The sequence below is a fragment of the Falco cherrug genome, chromosome 10 (genome assembly GCF_023634085.1).
Source record: "Falco cherrug isolate bFalChe1 chromosome 10, bFalChe1.pri, whole genome shotgun sequence".
In the NCBI taxonomy this organism is placed as follows: Eukaryota; Metazoa; Chordata; class Aves; order Falconiformes; family Falconidae; genus Falco; species Falco cherrug.
Window position 1 is genome coordinate 415,185 of NC_073706.1, and position 19,598 is coordinate 434,782.

Sequence of the window (19,598 nt, forward strand, 5' to 3'; positions counted from 1 at the left end):
TATTAAACTGCTTATATTGGAGACTTCTTTGGTGACTAACGTTCTGAGTCTGTGCCCCAATATTATCTCTGATTTTGTAGCTTTGCAACTGGGCTGTGTATAGGCCAGTGAATGGTGTGGTGTTTCTCAGGGTGCTGAGCTGTCTTCTGAAAACATCTGTTGTAACAATACATTTTACAGGGTGCGTGGGGGCTTTTGTGGGGTTTTTGGCTTGGCTTATTTGTTTGTGTTTTTGCAATCTAGCAGGCTTGTCAAGTGTTACTCTTTCCTGCTAATATCGTTTTGTTTTGCTTCCTAAGTTACTTTCACTGATGCATTTATCACATTTAACATAATTTCATTTCAGCTGTTGTTGATACTCCAGCCTCTTAAGCTAGAATTAGCATTAGTAATAGCTGACTTAGGCAAATTCTCCATCAGAACCTCATCACTGATTCATTTTAAATTTACTTATGAATGATTGTACTAATACAAGTGTGATGCTTAAAAACAAGACCACATGAGAAGGGAAGTTCACCACCTTTTGCTGTGTTTTGCTGTGTTTTGCTGTCTGCAAAGAGCTGTGTTCAAACTGTAGGTTTAGTCAAACCATGGTTACTAGACAGTGTGATAGATACCCTGCTAAAGATACACCTTTCTCTGTGCATCAGCTGCAGTTACCTGTTGTGGATGTCCTTTGGCATTTGGAGTCTAAATGCTTTTACAGTTGGGCAGAGGTTTTTACAGAGATTATCTCACTTCCCACTTTACAAGTTCTTCATGCCTTCAGGGTTTTGTCTGCTACTGTAGGATCTTTATTGGTACTGTTGTTAAGAACAAATAAGCTGTTGCAAGACCTTGAGATAATCAGAACTACCAGTAATGTTAACTCACCATACATAGGTAATGCTTCATTTTAACACACTCATTACTGTTGCTTTAGGTCAGAGGTCCAGCTTAAAGTACTGGTATGAGAAGGAGTGGTTAAGTAACGGTCACATGCATGGCTTAGCATTTTTGGAAGAAAATTACTCCCACCAGAATGCCAAGAAGATAGTAGCCACTCACCAACTTCTTGGTGATGTACAGAGAGTGATAGAAGTACTGCATGGACTGCAGCTGAAGATGAGCATATTACAGTAAGCGGTATTTAAGTATCAGTTGGCATGTTCTCAATGTGAATGAGATTTCAAATACTAGAAAAATAACCAGAAATTCAGACATACTTTCGTGCTTCTTTGTGGATAGATAACTACATAGTTTGAATTGCTAATAGATCTTGAAAAAGGACCTAGCTGCTTAAAAACTATTTAAGTGTCTTGAGGAATGTAAACTGAATTTGTGTATAAAATGGCTGGGCAAGTATGCAGGAAAGAGGGAGAAAACTAAAACCAATTTCTCCTAAAGTACTTACATAGATTTAAATAATAAGAAATAATGTGTGTAACCTCTGGCAGCATTCTTAAAATACCTGCATTCTCCATTCCAGCAATTCTAAATCATAGCTTTTCCAGCAGAAATCACATCTTTTTGTTTGACATAATGTATTGCTCTGTTGTAGTGGGAGAGCAGTTGCACCTTCAGCAACCTGTAGCAATTAATTTCTATGTAAAGATTATTACAGATATGTATGAAAAAATAACATTCTGTAATCATTGTAGAAATAATTTTCTGCATCTCTGTTTAAAGTCATCTTTGGGTTCTGATAACTGAAAAACTTTTTTGTACTCAAATCCAGCAGTTTTAAATTTATTTACTTCCATATTTATAATTTATTAGTTGATAAATTGCACAGCAGCAGCTATTTGGAAAGCAAAGCTTTTAGTGTTTCCAGTGTTCTTTAGAACTTTTTCCCTTAAATTTAATCTGGTGATGCAGTAGGACCACTGGCAGTACTTCAAATGCTTAAGCAGTGAAGTAACACTTAAAGCAAGAGAGTAGTAATTTTATCGTAAGGTTTTGCTTTTCCATTACAGTACCCTTTAGTCAGATCTGTAAGTAATATCTTTCTTGGAGAGGTGGAACGTAAATATTTTAAGACCAGTCCTTAGGCAAGATAGTAGAGTCCTTACTCTAGATAGTAGAGTCCAATTTGCAATTGTAGAGTAAATTGAGATTTGCATAGTACTAAGGTATGGAGCACCACCGGGCAAGTATGTGATGTCTGTTACAGACTTAGTTCCTCTTCTGTCCTGAAGCTGGTGTGGTGACTGGGTTTAAAGATGAGGTGTGATCCTGTTAGGACCATCTTGTTAAAAGCTATAGGCCCTGTTTTCTTTACATAAATCAGAAAGGATTTTAAAAATCGCTGAATTAAGAGAATTATTATATTGTTGATGCAAAATCACCTTCTAGGGGAGAGGAGATGATTTCATAGTTGCCTGAAAGTATTAGGAGAGTGTTGCTCAGTATTTCAGGGAGGTGGCACAGGATTGCAGGTGACATTAACAGCTTCAGTGCAATGGGAGGGAGAGCCAGCCTTCAGAAGGCAATAGTTAAAAGGTTGCTGAAGTACTAAGTGTTTTGAATTTTCATCCTTATGTGGCTGGTGCATAATCTTCCAGTTTTCTGTCTTCTGTAAACATTATCCCTTGATCTTTGCTGAGCAAAATAGTGCTTTTAGGTGTAGCATATCAGTGGAGCTGGAGTAGAAAGCTTTAAGGAAGACTTGGCTTTTGGTTTTTGACTTGTGCCTTCAGGATTGCTCACCAAGGATATCACAGACATGCAGTCACTGCAGGTAGAGGTGCTTGTATAAAGTGGTCTGAGCAAGTCCTTGGCAGTTGTACTAGCTGTAGTTTCCTCTGATAGACACTGAAGAAACTTGAGCTACTGTAGAACGGATTAAAAAAGCAGTTAGTTTGGAAGTAAACTGATCATGTTCTGTTGTTTAGCTTACAGCTGGAAAAGCTGGACCAATGTAACAGAGTAAGTCCATCTGCCTTTGTTTGCAAGGAAGCACAGGGGGATTCTGGGGCAGACTTTCCATGCAGCTGAATGCAGGTGCTTTAGGATCAGTATTTGCTTCTGGGGCATTCTTGCAGCCTGTAGCAGATAAGCTGCCTACCCTTTGAAGATAAGCAGAGGCATTCTGCTTTGCTCTCCTTTTTACTGCTGTTTTAATGCCTGACAGACATGTGGAAGAAGAGTATCAGTTACCACACTCTTTTTTTTTGTTGTTTGCCTATTGTGTCTGTGTAAGAATCTAATACCTATAGTTGTCCTTGCTGCTGGAATAAATAATGTATTAGTCAATCTGAAAAAACTGAAGTAAAACTTTTTATAAGAAGCAGGTTGCGGGGCTGTGGCATGTTGGTATAGCAGGCAGTAGAATTTGCTTAGCATCTTGGTATTTAAAGGGAAGCTGAAGTTTTAAAGGCAATAATAAAGAAGTTCTATATCGCCACCACTCCAGGTCCCCAATTGTTGTTGTTATTAGAGGGCTATAAAATATCAGTGGATTGAATTTTGACATTTATTTTGGGGAACTACAGGCTAAAGTTTGATACTGAGTGGTTTGAGGGGGTCTTTTTGTTTTACTGATGTTTAAAATTGTTAAAATCTTAGCTTAGCTTCAGTGTGACTTACCTTACTGAAAATAGCCCAGTGCAAATGAGTTTATGCTGTTAATAAATTGCAAATATTGAAGCAAAATACTCCAGGGGCAACACTGAAAATTTGTATGTATCTATTTGAAACTTACTCTTCAATCTTTTTCTTAATGCCAACACTTGGCTTATATACCATGTTATAGAAATGAAAATAGTAAACTTAAGAAAGCATTGTAGGAAGAACCACAACTGAGGTCAGTGAAATTACATTATTTCAGAATATTTGGTTGTTGTTTTTTTTTTACTGATTATGATGACTAAAGCATGTAGTATTTCAAATATTCTTAATTTCTTTACATAATGGGCCAGTCTGGTCAGTCACTTTGTTTACATTTGGGTGTTTTACCTCTTTTTTTTTTTTTTTTTTTTTTTTTTTTTTTTTAAATGTTTGAACAGAAATAAAGAACATCCCGACCTAAAGCTTTGGTGCCATCCATGGAAGCACATTACAGTAGATGAAAAAATTCATACAAAACACATCATTCACATTGAGGAAAACTGTTGCAAAGAGGAAATGGCAGGTTATAGAACTTGGAATGGGACAGTTGAGAAACCCTCAACCATTCCTTCTGTGGAGGAATCTTACATTACGAGTGAACACTGTTACCAGAAGCCTCGGGCCTACTATCCTGCAATAGAGCAGAGATTGGTTGTGGAAACAAGAGGTTCAGCTGTGGATGATGGAGTAAATAGAATAAGGGAAAATGGGGATGATGCCCTGTCAGAGAGATTTGGCTGGAATCTGGACCGAGAAATATGCAAGATGGAAAATGAATCCAAACACAATTACTCTAAGGTATTTGTAATAAAATAACCTCCTCTGTATAGAGGATGTATTTGCCTGGCATGGTGCAAAGCTCAATCCTTTTAAATAGTTTTTAGTCATTTCTTTGTTTGTGTTTCGTTTTTTCCTATGCTGCTAAAGTTGCCAATTCGCATTAAAATTAGAGATGATCAACACTTCCATTTCAAATAATTAAAAAAGCAACAACTGACAACTAGTTTGAAGAGGACTTCTGGACCTTGAATCATCCGCACAGTCTGCGGAACATGCATTATGATTCATTGCTGCTTACTTTTATGTGTGCTAAATGTAAAAAACCAAACCACTAGCAACAGGACAGAGAGAACAGGGCAAGCGTGTATGAAACTACCAAATACACAGGTATTCCACCTTTTAGTTATTTCCATCTTGTTGTCATGGTTTTTTTAATAGTTACCTTAACTAAAGTAATTCCAGGTTTTTCAGGCAGCATTTCATGGTGGGGGAAAATAAAAGTAGCAGCCTGAACTGATTTTTAAGAATGAACACTCCATTGATTAGCCATGTATCATCTTTGTACTGCAGCACTCTAGTTCTATTTTTTCAACTCTTGATTCTCATTTTCAGGTCTGTCACAGGCCTTTCTTTCTACACCCCAATGCAGTTTTGCTTCAATTTAGTTAGTGTCAAGTCATACAGAATATGGTCTGACAAATGTTAGAAGGCCTCTGGGAAATACTGACCTCCCCTTTTTAGATTAAAAGGTTGTTTAACTTTTATTTCATGCATGTGTAAGCTCTAATTTATCTTTTTTAACTTCTCTATCAAATCAGTTCAGATTGCTTTGTTTCCCAGAAAGGCATATATTTCAGTTCTTCAGTCTTCTAGGAACCTTTTTCTAAATCCTGTTGTATTTCAGCAGAATGCTGAAAAAGTAGGGGAGTAGAGTCAACACTGCTGACAGTGTAGTCAAGTTTTATAAATGGTGGTAACGTTGGGGTTTTTTCTAGATGCCCTGATGAAAGTTTTAGTAGAACTGACATTAGATTCCTTCAGGGAAAATCCCTTCTCCCTGCAAAACCATTTGGTCTGTACTTCATCACTGTCATGTTGTCACGGTCCACTCAGTGGACTCGTGATGGTTTGTTTACTATGATCTCGAAGCACAAAAATCAAGGCGACCACGCTGAGGGGTTATGCTTCAATCAAGCAGCACAATTTTATAGTTTGCCCGTAAAGCGGCGTGCGATAGACAGAAAGTGAAGAAAAGGTAAAGTGAAAAGGAAAGAGGATTATAGCGACCACCACGGGTCCAAGGCGTCCCTATGGTCCTCGGTCCAGGCAGCGTCCTGCCGGCCCTTCCGGTCGTCGTGATCCTTGGTGGGGAAGATCTCCAAAGTTCAGTTGCTAAGAAGGCATCTTTTTATGCCAAGCAGCACACCTTGCTCCTCCTCTGGCCCATGGACTGTTGCCAGTCTCCGCCTTCTCAAGCCAGGTTACCAGCATGTCCAAAGAGGGGTGCCCGAGGCGTGGTTTGCCTTAGAGGCGGGTGGCTTCAGACCAGGAGGTGTGTTTTTGTATTATAATGATATTATAATGAAGAAAGTTCACCTGAAGTTCATGTTTTCTGGTTCGTTGTTATGACCACGGTTGTCATCCATCTTCTGGACAGCTGTTACGTGGCCTTATTGTAGTCATTCCTTCCAGTCCCAGGTGGCAGGGAGCGGCACAGCACTCCTCGTACCGTGCAGTTCTCCTTCCCAGGGTCTCTGGGTCTCGGTGTCCATGAGGAGCACATTCCACCTCCAGGTCTCTGTTAGCAGTGTTGAGACAATATCGTTCTCTTTAGACCGACTCTTACACATGTTGAAAATAGCTTTAGTGTTCCCTAGAGGATGCACAGATTAAGTGCATTATTTTCCAATTGGAAGCTGGCAGGGAGCTAGCTATGTGTATGTATGCTGTCTTTTGAAAATCAGATGCTTGTGAGGTGCAAAGGATAGGTCTTAGCAAAATACCTATGAAAGTATGTCTATATTAGGTAGTCTTGCCCAAACCCTTAATATTTGTGTATGGTATCTTCTCAGCATGTCTCTATCCCTCCACTAGCTTAAGATTAGTGGGTTTTAGCTTGGATAACTGTAAGGACCCAGACAGTCTGGCCCGTCATTCTACTTCACTGTAACAAATACTCATGTGTGTATTTTTGCTAGGTAAGAGAGTCTGTCTCTAAGAAAGTCTCTCCAGAGGAAGCTATTGAAATGAAATTGCTGGAAAAAGACAAAGAAGGAGTTGTGAACTCGCAGCTGCAGTGGCAGCTTAATCTTTTAGCTCACGTGGAATCTCTACAAGATGAAGTTATACATAGAATGGATTTCATTGAGAAGGAGCTAGACGGTAGGTAACATTTTTTGTTTCAAAAATTAACTGTATTTAACAGAGATACCAGTTCAAAACACGTTAACTTGAATTTTACTTCTGCAGACCTACAAAGAGATGAAAGCTGCTTTTTCATATTTACTGCATTTACTAATAGAAACTGGATTTGTTGTTGATGTTGGGGGTGGTGGTGGATTTTAAGATAGATCAAATTAAAGCTAAGCAGAATTTTATCAAAAATGTTCTGGTTAGATCACCTCTAAATACTTATATCGGATATGTAGTGGAATATCTTCCATGTCTTTTTGCTTTCAGGTTTTGTCATTCTCCATAGCTCTTCTGTGTATCTGAACTTCCCTGTTCTTCAGGGGCTTGTTGGCTCTATTAGCCTACTCTAGGTGGCCTCTTCAGTGTACAAGGTGCTTACCTCTTCCTGTCACTTCCAAATTCTATACCTAAGTGTCTCCTGAAATTTTTTTTTCCTAGTAATGGAGAACTTCTAAACCCTTTGTGTTACATTAAAGAATCCAGGATAGTTCTTTTTCTTGACACCTTGAAGTTTGACCATTGGTTGTATAGTGGTTACAGCAGCAGCTTTTCTTGCAAGGGTGTTGGGAATCTAACCTTTGCCAAAGGAAGAGCCCTCTTTGTATTCAGTAGGGTACTGAAGAGTTGAACAGCTAAAGGAGTATTTCAGGTAATGAAGGCTAATCAGGCCTGTAATCATAGTGCCTATTTCATGAATGAAGAAGCCCTGGTGCACAAAAGTCAGGCTATTTCTATCTGCTGCTGAGCTGGAAGGCCACTCAGAACATTGCTACTCTGATCAGGATTTTTCTTACTTCAAGGCTGGATCTGTTAGTAGTTGGATAATACCCAGTTCTTGGGCAGATACAGCCCTTAGGTTAAACTAGCCTATTGATCTAGTTACTGGCAGTGGCCACTGCTGCTTCTCTTGGCAGATGTATTCTGTCTTCAAGGTTTCGGTCTCCTTCCTCGATACTGTCCTGTCCCCTGAACTCATAGTTCAATCTGACCACCTTTCTGGTGGTTGTATTACGTTGTTGCCTGACTTGTTTTTCGGTCAGTAGTATTTCTGGTTGTTCTTTCCCGCTGAGAAGCTTTAGAGCAAGAATTATTTTTCTTTGTGCAGTAATCTGCTGTTCGTGCTTTTGGATTTTATCCCCATTTTCTGCTACCCAACTTTTTTTCTTGGCCAATTGTATTCTGTATTAATGGCAGACTTCTTTCATTAGCTTAGTCCTATCCTTGTAGAATCTTCAGTTGCATCTATTACTAATCTTAAAGGTATTTTGATTGTATAAGCTTCCTGTACTACAGTGTTAATGTGCTGGGATTGATATAGATCAGAGGAAGTTTAGTACCAGATTTCACAATAGTTCTGAGTTTTCCTCCCCTGCTTTCTCCTAGGAACATAAGGCTGGTTTTCTCTTATCCCTCAATGTGAATTATTGTCATGTGTCAAAAGCTTTTTGCAAAGATTGGTGTGAGTAGCCTCGTTTTCTGACTTCTCAAATACCATGTATTAAAAACATTGCCCACCGCGCTCTCAACATTCACAAAAGATTGTGACTTAAGGTGATCTTATTTGCTGAGAACTGGAATAGTGACAGTTTTGTTTTTCTTTGCAGTTTTGGAGAGTTGGCTGGATTATACAGGAGAGCTGGAACCACCAGAACCACTAGCTAGACTCCCACAACTCAAACATTGTATAAAGCAGCTTATAACGGACCTAGGCAAAGTGCAACAGATTGCACTTTGCTGCTCAACATGAGACTAGAGAAAGTTGGAGACTGTTGCTGAGTGCAAAGTTGGAGCGTCTGATTTGAACAGTTCTGTATATTTGAATGAAATTAGCATGCTGGTTGCATGTGATACAGATTGACTTCAGGGATTTGTGAAGAAGTGCTGTTCAAAGAACAGCAAAAAGGTTATTTCGGGTTTATTAGGCAATTATAATGATACAGAAGAGGTCATACTGTTGTCTTCAGAGGCTGGGTGTTGGTTGATAAATTATACTTAAATTTTCACTCCTTACAAGTTGTTCATTGAAACAGTAGACTTTTTCATTATTAAATTGATTAAAAGTTGTGCCACTGAAGAACAGAGTTCTAAGAGCCAAAAATGTTTCATTGACAGAGGTTGTAAATAACTTTGCATAGTTTAGGTGACTTGTGTCATGTTTTATTCCTTCTGGTTTATGCATAATAGCACACAGTATTTAATCATTAGGGAATGTTATAACAGTTTTCAGACTTAGTAAGTATGAATGTCCAGCTCTTAACTATAAAGTGTTATGTGGAGGTTTGCAAGTAACAGTGGCCTAAACCCCACTTCTATTACGTTAAATAGCGTAGCAGAAGGTCGTGGGTGGATTGGACTTACTTTCAGGATACATGATTGTTTTTCCTATTTATCCAGTCACTATCACATGACTTGGTACTGGGGAAACCCATTAACGTTGTGTTTCTGTGCATTCTCGAGCTCTTAAACATGGCCATACTGTGCCTCCTGAAGCAGTGCTAGTGGGGACACCCTTGTTGTGGCAGTATGAAATACTGCCGTGGAAAGACTGGAGATGCAATCAGAGTTCCAGACTTAAACAAGGTCTGTAATGGATGTTGTGTAGTTTTCTACCCATTTGTTAATAATTGCCATTCCGGTTATATTTTGAAATGTAGACTTTTTTCGATACTCTGAACGTGTTCATTGTAAAGACTTACTATGAATGTGTGGTTTTGGGAATCAGTTTATTTTATATTTGTGTAAATAAAGGCTCAAGGTCTATGCATGAGGTACTGTCCTCCCAGACAGTGAGTGGGTTATTATCTTAAATAGTGTATGTTCACAAAGTCCCCTTTTATACCCAAGTTTCAATTTTCTGGTTTGTATTACTTTGTGAGAGCGAGGTGATTATGCTGCTTATGTTCAAGTCACATTATACAGTACCTTTTTTGAAACGGTGGTGTATTGTGTTTGAGACGTTCTAAGTCTTTCAGCTGCAGATCATAGCTCTATAAATAATGGCTGTGACTTTAGTTTTCCTTCCCAAATGTTGCTGAATTAAAAGTTCACTGGGGAAAATGGCAAGCTGTTTTTGCAGTGAGAGGGTGTCCTTAAAAAGCTGGATTTGTTACCTTGGTTTTATTTTGTGTGTTGGTACCACCAAAGGGTAAAATTTAAGCACAGGCCCATAACTGTACAAATCACTAATTTTGAATATGAATGTTTGTATACAACAAAGAATAATTGTAAACTTGAAATATCCAAAATTATTGTAGGAGTTAACAGTATCTACACAGTGAGTATTTTATTTCCCTCAGAAAACAAAATAACCAGGCTGTTCTAGGTAGTAGCTAAGGCTTTTGTGCTAAGACTCATTTCAGGGAATAATTTGTCTCTGTTTTATAGTACTAGTTGCTATATAGTGAATACAGCATATGTACAGCAGAAAAATAAACTTATTTTTCTGTAACACAATTGGAATAAAGCTTACATGATATTTAAGAATCACTTTGCTCTCTGAAGGTGAGACCAGTGCTGATACCTTGTCTCATACCTGTTAATAATGACAGCTGAATTCATGTATGCCCCAGACAACTGAAGGTTTTGGGGTTTGTTAGTTGATCAACCAGAAACATGTTCCATGCTTGAAATCTGTAAAGTTAGCACTCTGACCAGGTATCTCTCAAAGAACATAGCTATGTTGCTAACAAGTCAGCTGTGCTTACAGTTCGAGGGGGTGAAAGCAGTTAAATTCCTGAGTACTTTTCACTCCAGAATAGAACTTCTCCTTCTCAAGCAGTTGCTTTTTGTGTGTTGGTTTTATGTTTTTACTTTGCCAGTTTATTTTTGCTCAGGGTGGTACTTAAGATTTGGAAGAAAGCTTGGTTCTGGTGGGTGAATCAAATGGCAAATACTGGAAATTTGTTTTCCTTTAGTAGAGCTAGGGAAGCCCTTGCAGTAAAAGACTGAAAATATTTATTAAAAATAGAGTACCATTTCTCATGTTCAGGAAATATTCTTTGTTGTGCTCTGTCTGGATTCATTTTTTTCCCCCCAGTTTTGCAAGTTTCCACATAGTTATTTCTTAGTCTGGACCAACTGTTTGGTCTGGCAGGTCACTTTTTTTATTTCTTTAAATCACTGGTAAGTGAATGCAAAGTGGAGCCTTGATGAAATGAACAAACGTTGCACTGCAAATACTTAAATATATTTGTCCTTGTTTATGCACTATTAGATCTGAGGGCGCTGTATATAGATATTTTTTTTTTTGCTTTGGAGCAATATTTGCAAAACTTGAAAACTTCTGTATCTTGGTGTTTGGAATAAATAAATAGGTTTTTGTTGGTTAAGTCTTAGTAAAGTCTTTGTTTCAATCCATGATTATTAAATAAAATAATTTTGGGCATTTTTCTTCACATACCATTGAAATGCGGGTACTGTATTTGACAGGAGTATAGATCTTAACTGTTCATAAAGTATGGAAATGATTGTTTTCCAGATCTGTCTGACATAAATATTCTTAATAGGTAAACTGTTACTATTGGTTTATGTTGGGTGTTTGTGAGGAGCTTCTATGTTTTATTCCCAAATCCTAATATATGTAATATATTAAGATGTAATATAAGTAATGTGACTCTAATTTTTGTTCCTATTTCGGCAGCTAGCCTACCAGGGCTGCTGTTGAGTGCTTGGCAGCATTGGTGAGAGAGGGGCAGCTGTCTTATCCCTCTGATTCATTTCACAAAGGATGAGTGCTGTGGGTATGCAGCTGCTCTAACCAGAACAGCATAGCACTGTAGCATCTGGAAGTGTGTGTATGAGACTTGTGCTGGGGAGACAGGTGTGAAGCCAGGATGCTCATTCCAAGAGTACACAGATCTGAAGGCACAGCACCCCAGAACGATTCCTGAGACCAGGTGAATTAGGACAGGTGCTGTCAGCTGTACAGTGCAAATGTCATAGAGAAAAAATACATAATTTCTATACAGTTTTCAGGTGGAAATGTGTTTTGCCCATATGCCCTTGCAGGGGGCTAGCAGTTGAATTTCAGGTAGGTTAGGTAGCGAGGGTGGAACTGGAAGGGAGCAACAATGGATGCTGTGCCTGTGCTGTTCTGAAAGCTGCCAGTGTGCTTCTGGGCATCAGCAGCAAGCTCGGTGTAGAAGCTGCATGCTTGCTGCATGAGGAGGTGCTGCTTTAGCATTAGTGCGAAGGAATGTGCTTTTCACGTCCTTGAACAATCTATACAGAGAGAATGCATAGGCACGAGAAGGGGAGGAGCTAGTAGGTGCTGGAGAGGGAAGTGTACCTGGCACAGGGTGTGCATGAAGGCAAGGGCAGGTATTGTGTGCCTTCAGATGCACTTCAGGTTCCATCTCTTCCCCTCTGTTTCCCCAGTAGGAGGAAAAGAAGTGTGTTCCCTTGTCGTAGCAAACTGGCCCTTCCTAATTTTGTTTCTAAAACAAGATTCCTGTAAAACTCCTGGATTTTTAAGGCTAGAGTGCTCATCACTGCTAGAGCCTGGCTTGTGAAGCCTGGAGAAACTTTTGCCACTGACAGCAGATCCAGGCATGCATTTCATGGTTCGATCAAGTTGTGTAGGTCTTTGCTGATCACTTTACTTACACATCAAAATCAGTTTTGAAAGTGTCACCTGAATTTGAAATAATTCAATGAAATGCGTGCTGTGGCTAGCCATGTTTCTGGGATTGTGTCCCTCTGAGTTTTGGGGGTTTTTGTTTTGTTTTTACTTTATATTAAGGTTGTTGTAAGGGCAGACTCTCATCAGGAGGCAGTTGCCAAGTCATCTGGCAACCTTCATGTGGTAGATTCACCTTGAAGTTCCTCAGCCTAAGAAATCTGACAAAACCATTTTAATATTCTTGCTGTTATTTGACTATATTTTGTCTCTTCTAATTACATAATCTACTGTTGATAACATTCCAGGCTGTGGGTCTTGGTCATACTCACTTTTGATGCTAGAGTAGCAGCTTCCTGCTGCAGCACTGGCATTTCATCAGATTGCAAAAGAGTTTGTGACTGATACTGATCTGTTTTTTCCAGTGGTGTTGTTGAGCACCTTAAGCTATTACAGTTTATTTAGAAGGGTATTTTACATCTTCCTACTAATCCTTCAGTGTTTGCATAGCAACTCTCTTGTGAAGGAAAAAAACTACATAGTGCTCTTGTCAGGTTAATACCTGCCACAGCTAATCCAAAAAAAGTCCATGTTAAAATAGGCAAATAATTAAAAATAGAAAATGCCATGTTTTTTTCCTATTAGAATATATATTCAGACAGTAAAACTGAGAACAACAACAAAAAAAAGCTGGAATTCATAATGTTCTGCCTGCAGGGTGTTTCTGCTGGTGGTGCTTGTGTGCCATTAAGGTGTTTGGTCAGTAAAAGCTGAATGAGGCCAAAAAGTCTTGTTGGTTAACACTCTACACAAAGTTATTAAGGACTTTTAGGAATGTTGGGTGCATTGGGCTCGGGAGGAGGAGAGGGGGAGTTGTGTGCACCTCCTTGAGCTTTCAGACTGATGGTTTTGAGTTAACGCAGATTGAGTACACACGCTGTTGCAAGGGGACACCAAGGGAAGAACCTGCTCATGAAGTGGTGGGCTTCCATACCCTCGTGTGTCAGTCGGAGTAAAGGTTTGCTGAAAGCCGTACTGAATCTGGGCTCTGGAAATAGCTGTGTCCTCTGAATACACATCCAAAGCTATTGCAGATACTCTGGCTATTTTGCAGCTTCTCCAAATACCTTCAGAAGTCCCTTTGATCCCAGCAAATGCTTGGTGGCTGCTCTTGTGCAAGAGATGCTTGGGCAGTTTGGTTTCAGGTGTGTGAAAGGGCAGAGCATAGGCTTATGTGGCAAGGTTGCATATCTGGATGTCACTAAGTACTTGTCACCAGCTTCCTCTGAAGCGACAAAGCTCTTGGAGGAAGTCAGTGCTGTCCACAGTATGGCTGATCTGGCCCAAGTGGCCGCAGCTCTTGACAAGCTGAGTGTGCTGTCAACACACAGCAGAGAGCGCCTGAGGAGCTCCTCTTCCCACAGGTATCCTGGGCACTCAGAACACCTCTGGTGAGCGCAGGCATCAGCCCTGGTCCTACTGGGTCTCCATGGCCACCCACCCTTGGGTGGCTGTGGCAGCTGGCAGGTCCTCTGCTGTACTGGCACTGCTAGATCTCATCAGGGTTTGTTCTGTCCCTTCACAGCCTTAAGTGTCCCAGTCCTGTGCTGGCGGGGGAGCAGCCCTGCAGCCCCTGCCTCTCTGCCCTCCCCTGTCTGGTATGAGAGCTGCTGCAGGGAGGGCATGGCAAGACCTGCTCTCTGCCTCTTTTGGCCATTAAAGACCTTGTTTGGCATCTGACTTTGTGCCTGTGATGTTAACTGGGGCCACAGTGTTTTTAACAGTGGGAAGCAGGGAGTGGGGTTGGCAGCACTCGGAGCTAGGCGCCCTGCAATTCCCCCCAGCAGCAGCCTCTGCTGCCTGGGGTGCCAGCACCCTGCTGTTCCAGGGACGTGCAAAGATGTTTTCCAGGATGAGTGAAGTGTGCCCAGAAAAAGGAGCTATTGGGGCTGGGAAGGAGGAGGGCTTGGCGGTGGGTGGCACTGGGGAAGAATTTCCATCTAGCTATTTCCTGTCTTGCCAGTCACCAGGATACAAGTATCAGAGCAGTGGTTTCTTGACTGCAGCTGCCTCCAGTCTGAGGTACAACCATCACTGGGCTATAAAACCAGGCAACACATCTGGGGTGGAGGTAGAAGAAGGAGGCCCAAGAGTTGGCTTTCATTCACACAACATAGATTAATGGGAAAAATAAAGGAAGCAAAACCCTCTGAGCTGCCTCAGGAGTGACAGCAGTGGGCTCGGCTGGCTCTAGAGCAAGGTCAAGGATGAAGGATAAATCCTGACCTGTGTCCTGTGCTGAAAAGATGTCTAGGCTCAGGGCTGATGGCTGAGCAGGTGTGTGAAGCTCTGGGCTGCTGTGTGGAGGGAAGTGAGGAAGTGACGGTGGGTTTGCAAGAGCAAGTGTGTCAGAGGTGAAAATGAAGAGAAAATTTGAGCATGTCAGAGGCAGGAAACCTGCAGATTAGGGGGGGGTCCTGCTACACCAGCCTCTGGGTGCACGCAAAGGAAGGAAGGGATGTTGCCAAGCAGCGAAATTGCTTCTGCACTGGTTCTCACTGCAGAGGGAAGCATTGTGTGCTGGCTGATAAGGGGCTATTGAAAGCAGTGGCTCGGGCACGTTGCTGTTCTGAGGCATTTCTGCTGATTTTAGGGCCCCCTCTGGCTGAGAGGTGTATCTTAGATTGGGATTGGGCATGAGTATTTGCATTCTGCCTTTTCGGATCACCTAGTCGTGGCATGGACCCATTTCTTTCCCCGCTTCAGTTAGAACAGCAGTTGTGATCTTAAAGACTTTTAACCCTCTGTGGCTCATTTATTTGCCCTAAGCTCACTGACTGAGGACCAGGCCTGACCCACAGCCATCAGCTCACCCCAGGCTGGGAAAGCTGGCAGCAGGAGAAAAAACCCCCAGGCATGAGGCTTCGGTGAGTGGAAACCTGCCTGGCAGTTGCAGCTTGCAGTTCATGATTTACTCACAAACCCTCAACTGTGAATGACGTGCTCTTTAATTAAGATATTACAAATGGTTACTGCTGCATGTCCAGCAGGATCCTGTTTTATTGACCTCAAATCCTATAAAATACATGTGCTTGAAGATCTAAAAATCAGCTACTTCGGGTGCAGTAAGAGGGTGGTTTCCTCCTGGCTGCTGCAGAGGGGTGAGTTATGGGTGCGTGAGAGCAGGAGGGTCTGTGACTGCTACTCACAGGCCCTTGTCCTGCACAGACACACTGCTCCAAGAAAGTTTGTGCATGGACTTAAGGTGTGTGACAGGGTCAGGCTGTCTTCTCACCTGGGCCAGGCTTTGGCTTGTTGGGCATTTGCATCCTATTTCCCCGCTGCTGTGGGAACGCAGACGCAGCAGGGCTCCATTGCAGCCCATGGGGCAGGCAGTGCTCCTATGCGCAGCCTCTGCCATCTTCTCCCGTGGGTGTGGGGTGATGCTCAGGGTGCTCAAAGATTGCTTCCCAGAAAGTCTGGCTCTGGAGAGGACAAGCCCTTGGGCAGCCCCTTCTTCCAGCATCAGCAGTTGCTCCTCTGCACCTTGATCTCAGCTGTCCTGTGTCCTGGTCACTGGCCCCGGGTGCCTGGCTCCCACAGCATCCACAAGTGTTTGTGGCTGTAACGAGGGCAGGTGTCTGCCGAGGGGCTGTGGCTGAGCAGGGCCCTGCCCTTAGCTATTCTTTCCTTTCCCTGCAAGGCCCTGTCTCTGTCACCAGGAGGTAAGAGCTGATGGCTTCCCTCAGGCCCAGGCTGATGGGAGAGTCCTCCTCCAGTGGGGCTGTGGCCTCTGAGAACAGGAGGGAGCTGTGTGAGGGTGGACAAAGTGGTCAGCAGGCAGCCCCCAGACCCAGTGGCTGGCAGGGGTCGTGGATGGAGCCCAGCCCCTTCCCTGACTGTCTCTACCTGTCAATCTTGTCCCAGTTGAGTGATGGCTTCTTCACGACAGCAGGCATGGCAGGGACCGGGGCTGCCCTTGCCCCTTCCATAGAGCAGGGCTCCCTGAGGGCACAGCACAGCCCCTCTCCAAACTCTGGGCAGGGAGGTGGCAGTGTCAGCAGGGTTCCCCCCTGCCCTGTGCCCCAGCCCTGGGGGCACCTGGGCAGATGGGGAGTGGCTGCCACCTTTCCCCCCTCCCTCCCTGTAAGGCGCAGTGTATTCCCCCCCACTGCCCCACCCCAGCTGAGGGTGCTGGGGAGTGGTAAGGTGTTACCAGAGTAGTGGTCCACCAGGTCGTGCAGGCTGGGGAAGGTGAGTCCAGGTGAGATGTAGACCCAGCCATTCTCCAGGCGGTGGATGCGGTAGTGTGTCACTGAGTCCCAGGAGGCGCGCTCACTGCGGCGCACGGACAGTGAGTAGCAGCCTGCCAGGGCACGGGGCAAGAGGCACATAGCTGGGCTGCAGTGGATACCCACCCTGCTTGGCCCCACTGCCTGCACTCTCCCACCATGGGGGTCTTATCGCCCCACTGGGGTGACTGGCAACATCCTTTTCCTCATGGGGCTGTGCAGCTGTGACCATCCCTGTGCCAGCCCCACACCATGAGCACCTCCAGGATGTGGGTGTGCTGGGACATGGGGTGACCTGGGTAGCTGCTGCCATGTCCCAGGCACCCTCACATTGGGGTACTGTGGCTCTGTGCCCAAGCCTCCACTTCTTGGTGTCGTGCAGGGGTGGCCTAGCCCTGTGGCCCCCTCATTGCCCAGGCAGCTGCAGGGCCATGCAGCGCCATGCCAGTGCATCAGCCACATGCACTGGGGCACCCGGTGGGATCTCCCCATGGAGTTCCCTCAGCATCTTCTTGTGCTGGGGCCCCATTTCACTTCAGAGGCTGAGCCTTTTCACTTCTCTGTTTAACCAAAAGCTGCAGGAAGCCTGCTGGTGGTTTTCTCTTCTGAGGCCCCCGTGGCAGAGACTCAGCACGAAGTGTGTGGAGCAGAGGTACCAAGAAACCTCTGTGTGGGGTAAGCCATTGCCACCAGGTGTGAGCAATGGAGCATCAGCCCCACTGGGGCCCTCAGCATGCCAGTGGGGATGGCTGGGAGGGGGTATAGGAGGTGGGGCAGGACCTGAGGGCTCTCACCTTGCCTGGTCTGGCTCTCTCGTATCAGGAAGGACCCGCTGCGGTTGCCCGGCTGGAGCAGCAGCTCCTCTGCCTTCTGCCGGCTGATGCCCTCGTACAGCCACCTGCGCAGACAGCAGGCACTGGCATAGCCTCTCCTGGCTGTGCAGAGACACCCAGCAGTGCCCCAGGGCCTGTCCTGCCCCACCTGGGGCAGAGAGTGCAGCTTGCGGTGTGGCAGTGCACAGTTGCTGTGCTGCCTCCCCAAGCCCCAGCACTGCTCCACAGCCCAGGGAGAGAAACGGGGCACGCTGTGCTGGCACAGGGGCCAGGGTTTGTCCTTGGAGTTGGCCAGGCTCTCTGTGGTAGGGCCGTGTCCTCTGGGGCTGATCCTGGGACAGACCCTTCCCATCACTTACCTGTACCTGATCTTGGCCACGCAGCTGCTGGGGATGTGGCACTCCTTGCCAGACACCTCGGACACCACCAGCCACCACTCCCCATCCCTGCAGGTAAGGGGGATGAGCCATTCTGAAGGGCTGAGGCTGTCGGGCACAGGGAGGGGATCCCTAGGATGGGTGCTGCCATCATGGCATTGTGAACTGTGCCCTGGCTGGGAGCACCCACTCAGTGTGGGGACTTACTCAGAGAGGATGCGGAGCAACTCCCCCATCCGCAGGACGGTGGCCACCCCTGCGCCGGAGGGGAAGTCACAGAGGGCCAAGGCCAGGAAGCTGCTGGAGGCTGCTGGAAAGGTGAGGGGACTCAGAGCTCCCCCAGCCCCAGCTTGGACAAGGAGGACTGAGCACACTGGGGGTTGCTGGCCCAGCTGCCATCTGCCATGTGCTTACCTGCCTGTGTGGGCAGTGGGGGCTGCGTAGTGTCAGCAGCTGCTGGTGGGATGCTGAGTGGCCTCTCCCGGCTGGCCAGGCTCCCCATCCCCTGGCTTCAGCACATGCCCGTAGCCCCTGGCCTTAGCTACTGTTGGCTGGGAGAGGAGAGGTTTAAGCCTGGCACCAGCAACACCATGGGTACTGGGCAGAGGAGTGGACAAGCTGGGAGCCCTCCACGGGACAGGGCATCACATCCCCACGGTGGGCAGCACCTGGCCATGCTCACCCTCTTAGTGCTGCTGTCCTACACAAGCCCAGCATCCCCAGGTATGTGGGGTGCCCTGTCCCAATGCCCCAAGCTCTCAGTCCCCGTGGGGAGCTCAGCAGCTGTAGGGACACCCCTCTGCCCGTTTCAGTTCCTCAGCCACAGAGAGGTGCAGCCGAAGCTGTGTGTGACCCAGACCTGCCCTGAGCTGAGCCCGCCTGCCCCAGACGCACTCCTGTCCTCAGTGGGGCTGGGGGGCAAACCCTGCTTACCTGCCTCTGGCTGCTGTCACCATTGTGCTGGAGCCATCAGGGCTGGGCTCTGCTTGTCCAGTGCAGTGGGTCTTCAGGGCACCCAGGGTGCAGGGGGTCCTGCCAGCACAGTGGGTCTCTCTTCTGCAGGGCAGCCCTCACCCTTGCAAGCTCTGCTTGGCTCACCCTTGTCCCTCTGCTCTAGGGCTGGGTGCTTTCAGGTACTGGAGCCAGGGCTGCTCCGGGCCGCGCTGCTGGCGAGGGGTGTGAGGTGCCGGACTGGGGCTGCTGCTGTTTCCTGCGCCTTGCGCATGCACCGTGTGCAGCGTTTTCCTTTTTTCATTCAGCCAACAGGTTGCTCAGCTGTGCCCCTCGTGGGCCCTCGGTACTGGGCGCAAGCTTGGCCTAAGAACATCGCTGAGGGTGCTCAAGGCACTGTGGTTGTCACATGGGATCTGGGAGTGGGTGGCACATGGGAGTGTGAGCCAAGGCAGCCTCGGGACAGGAAGGCTGAGGCTGGACAAGTGCTGTCCTTGGCCAGGACGAACCACTGGGGCTCCCAGGGAGCCTCCTCCCCTGGGCTGCTTGCTGCAGCACCAGGGCCACGTGGTGCCCTGGGGATTCTGTGAGGTACTGGGTGTCGCTTGGAGGGTGGGGTGCTGTGCAGCTCTGTGTCTGTGCCCCCCCCCAGCTCAGTGCTGCTCAGCTCCCAGCACTGCTAGCCTCTGGCTGGGTTCTGTGGGAGCAGCCCCAGCTTCACCCCTGTCCCATCCTTGGTCCCAGCTCC

At 45.4% G+C, this 19,598-nt stretch overlaps 2 protein-coding genes across 18 annotated transcripts in view; one reads left to right on the top strand and one right to left on the bottom strand.

Moving 5' to 3' along the window:
* PHF20 (PHD finger protein 20) overlaps nt 1–9,547 on the top strand; it is a 71,944-nt gene extending 62,397 nt beyond the window's left edge. For 7 of the 8 annotated variants that reach the window (XM_055722402.1, XM_055722406.1, XM_055722407.1 and 4 more), the window contains 4 exons: nt 923–1,118; nt 3,987–4,386; nt 6,567–6,750; nt 8,385–9,547. In XM_055722402.1, the coding sequence (XP_055578377.1) occupies nt 923–1,118; nt 3,987–4,386; nt 6,567–6,750; nt 8,385–8,527 (923 nt within the window). In that variant the 3' untranslated portion in view covers nt 8,528–9,547. Of the gene's footprint in view, nt 1–922; nt 1,119–3,986; nt 4,387–4,515; nt 4,756–6,566; nt 6,751–8,384 lie in introns of those variants that run through there. The other variant, XR_008734180.1, reaches the window with a different exon arrangement.
* Nucleotides 9,548–15,439: 5,892 nt separating this feature from the next.
* SLA2 (Src like adaptor 2) lies at nt 15,440–18,972 on the bottom strand. Of its 10 annotated transcripts, none has more exons than XM_055722430.1 (8): nt 18,833–18,972; nt 18,314–18,450; nt 18,107–18,206; nt 17,882–17,968; nt 17,484–17,587; nt 16,614–16,763; nt 16,307–16,433; nt 15,440–16,190 (listed from the first exon to the last, which is right to left on the bottom strand). In XM_055722430.1, the coding sequence occupies exons 2-8, from the start codon at nt 18,399–18,401 to the stop codon at nt 15,971–15,973; spliced, it is 876 nt and encodes a 291-aa protein (XP_055578405.1). In that variant the 5' UTR covers nt 18,402–18,450; nt 18,833–18,972; the 3' UTR covers nt 15,440–15,970. The 10 variants fall into 10 exon arrangements, with proteins under 10 accessions (XP_055578405.1, XP_055578402.1, XP_055578404.1 ...); XM_055722427.1 differs by having other exon boundaries at nt 17,882–18,007; XM_055722429.1 differs by having other exon boundaries at nt 18,107–18,209.
* Between the last annotated feature and the right edge of the window lie 626 nt (nt 18,973–19,598).

What these genes read in the sequence shown, in the direction of transcription:
- SLA2 (XM_055722425.1), bottom strand. Translation starts at nt 18,401, where the DNA reads ATGGGGAGCCTGGCCAGCCGGGAGAGGCCACTCAGCATCCCACCAGCA. An exon ending in TTGCTCCGCATCCTCTCTGA is followed by an intron (nt 18,008 to 18,106) that starts GTAAGTCCCCAC and finishes TGTGCCCGACAG; the next exon opens with CCTCAGCCCTTCAGAATGGC. An exon ending in AACTGGGACAAGATTGACAG is followed by an intron (nt 16,191 to 16,306) that starts GTAGAGACAGTC and finishes TCCTGTTCTCAG; the next exon opens with AGGCCACAGCCCCACTGGAG.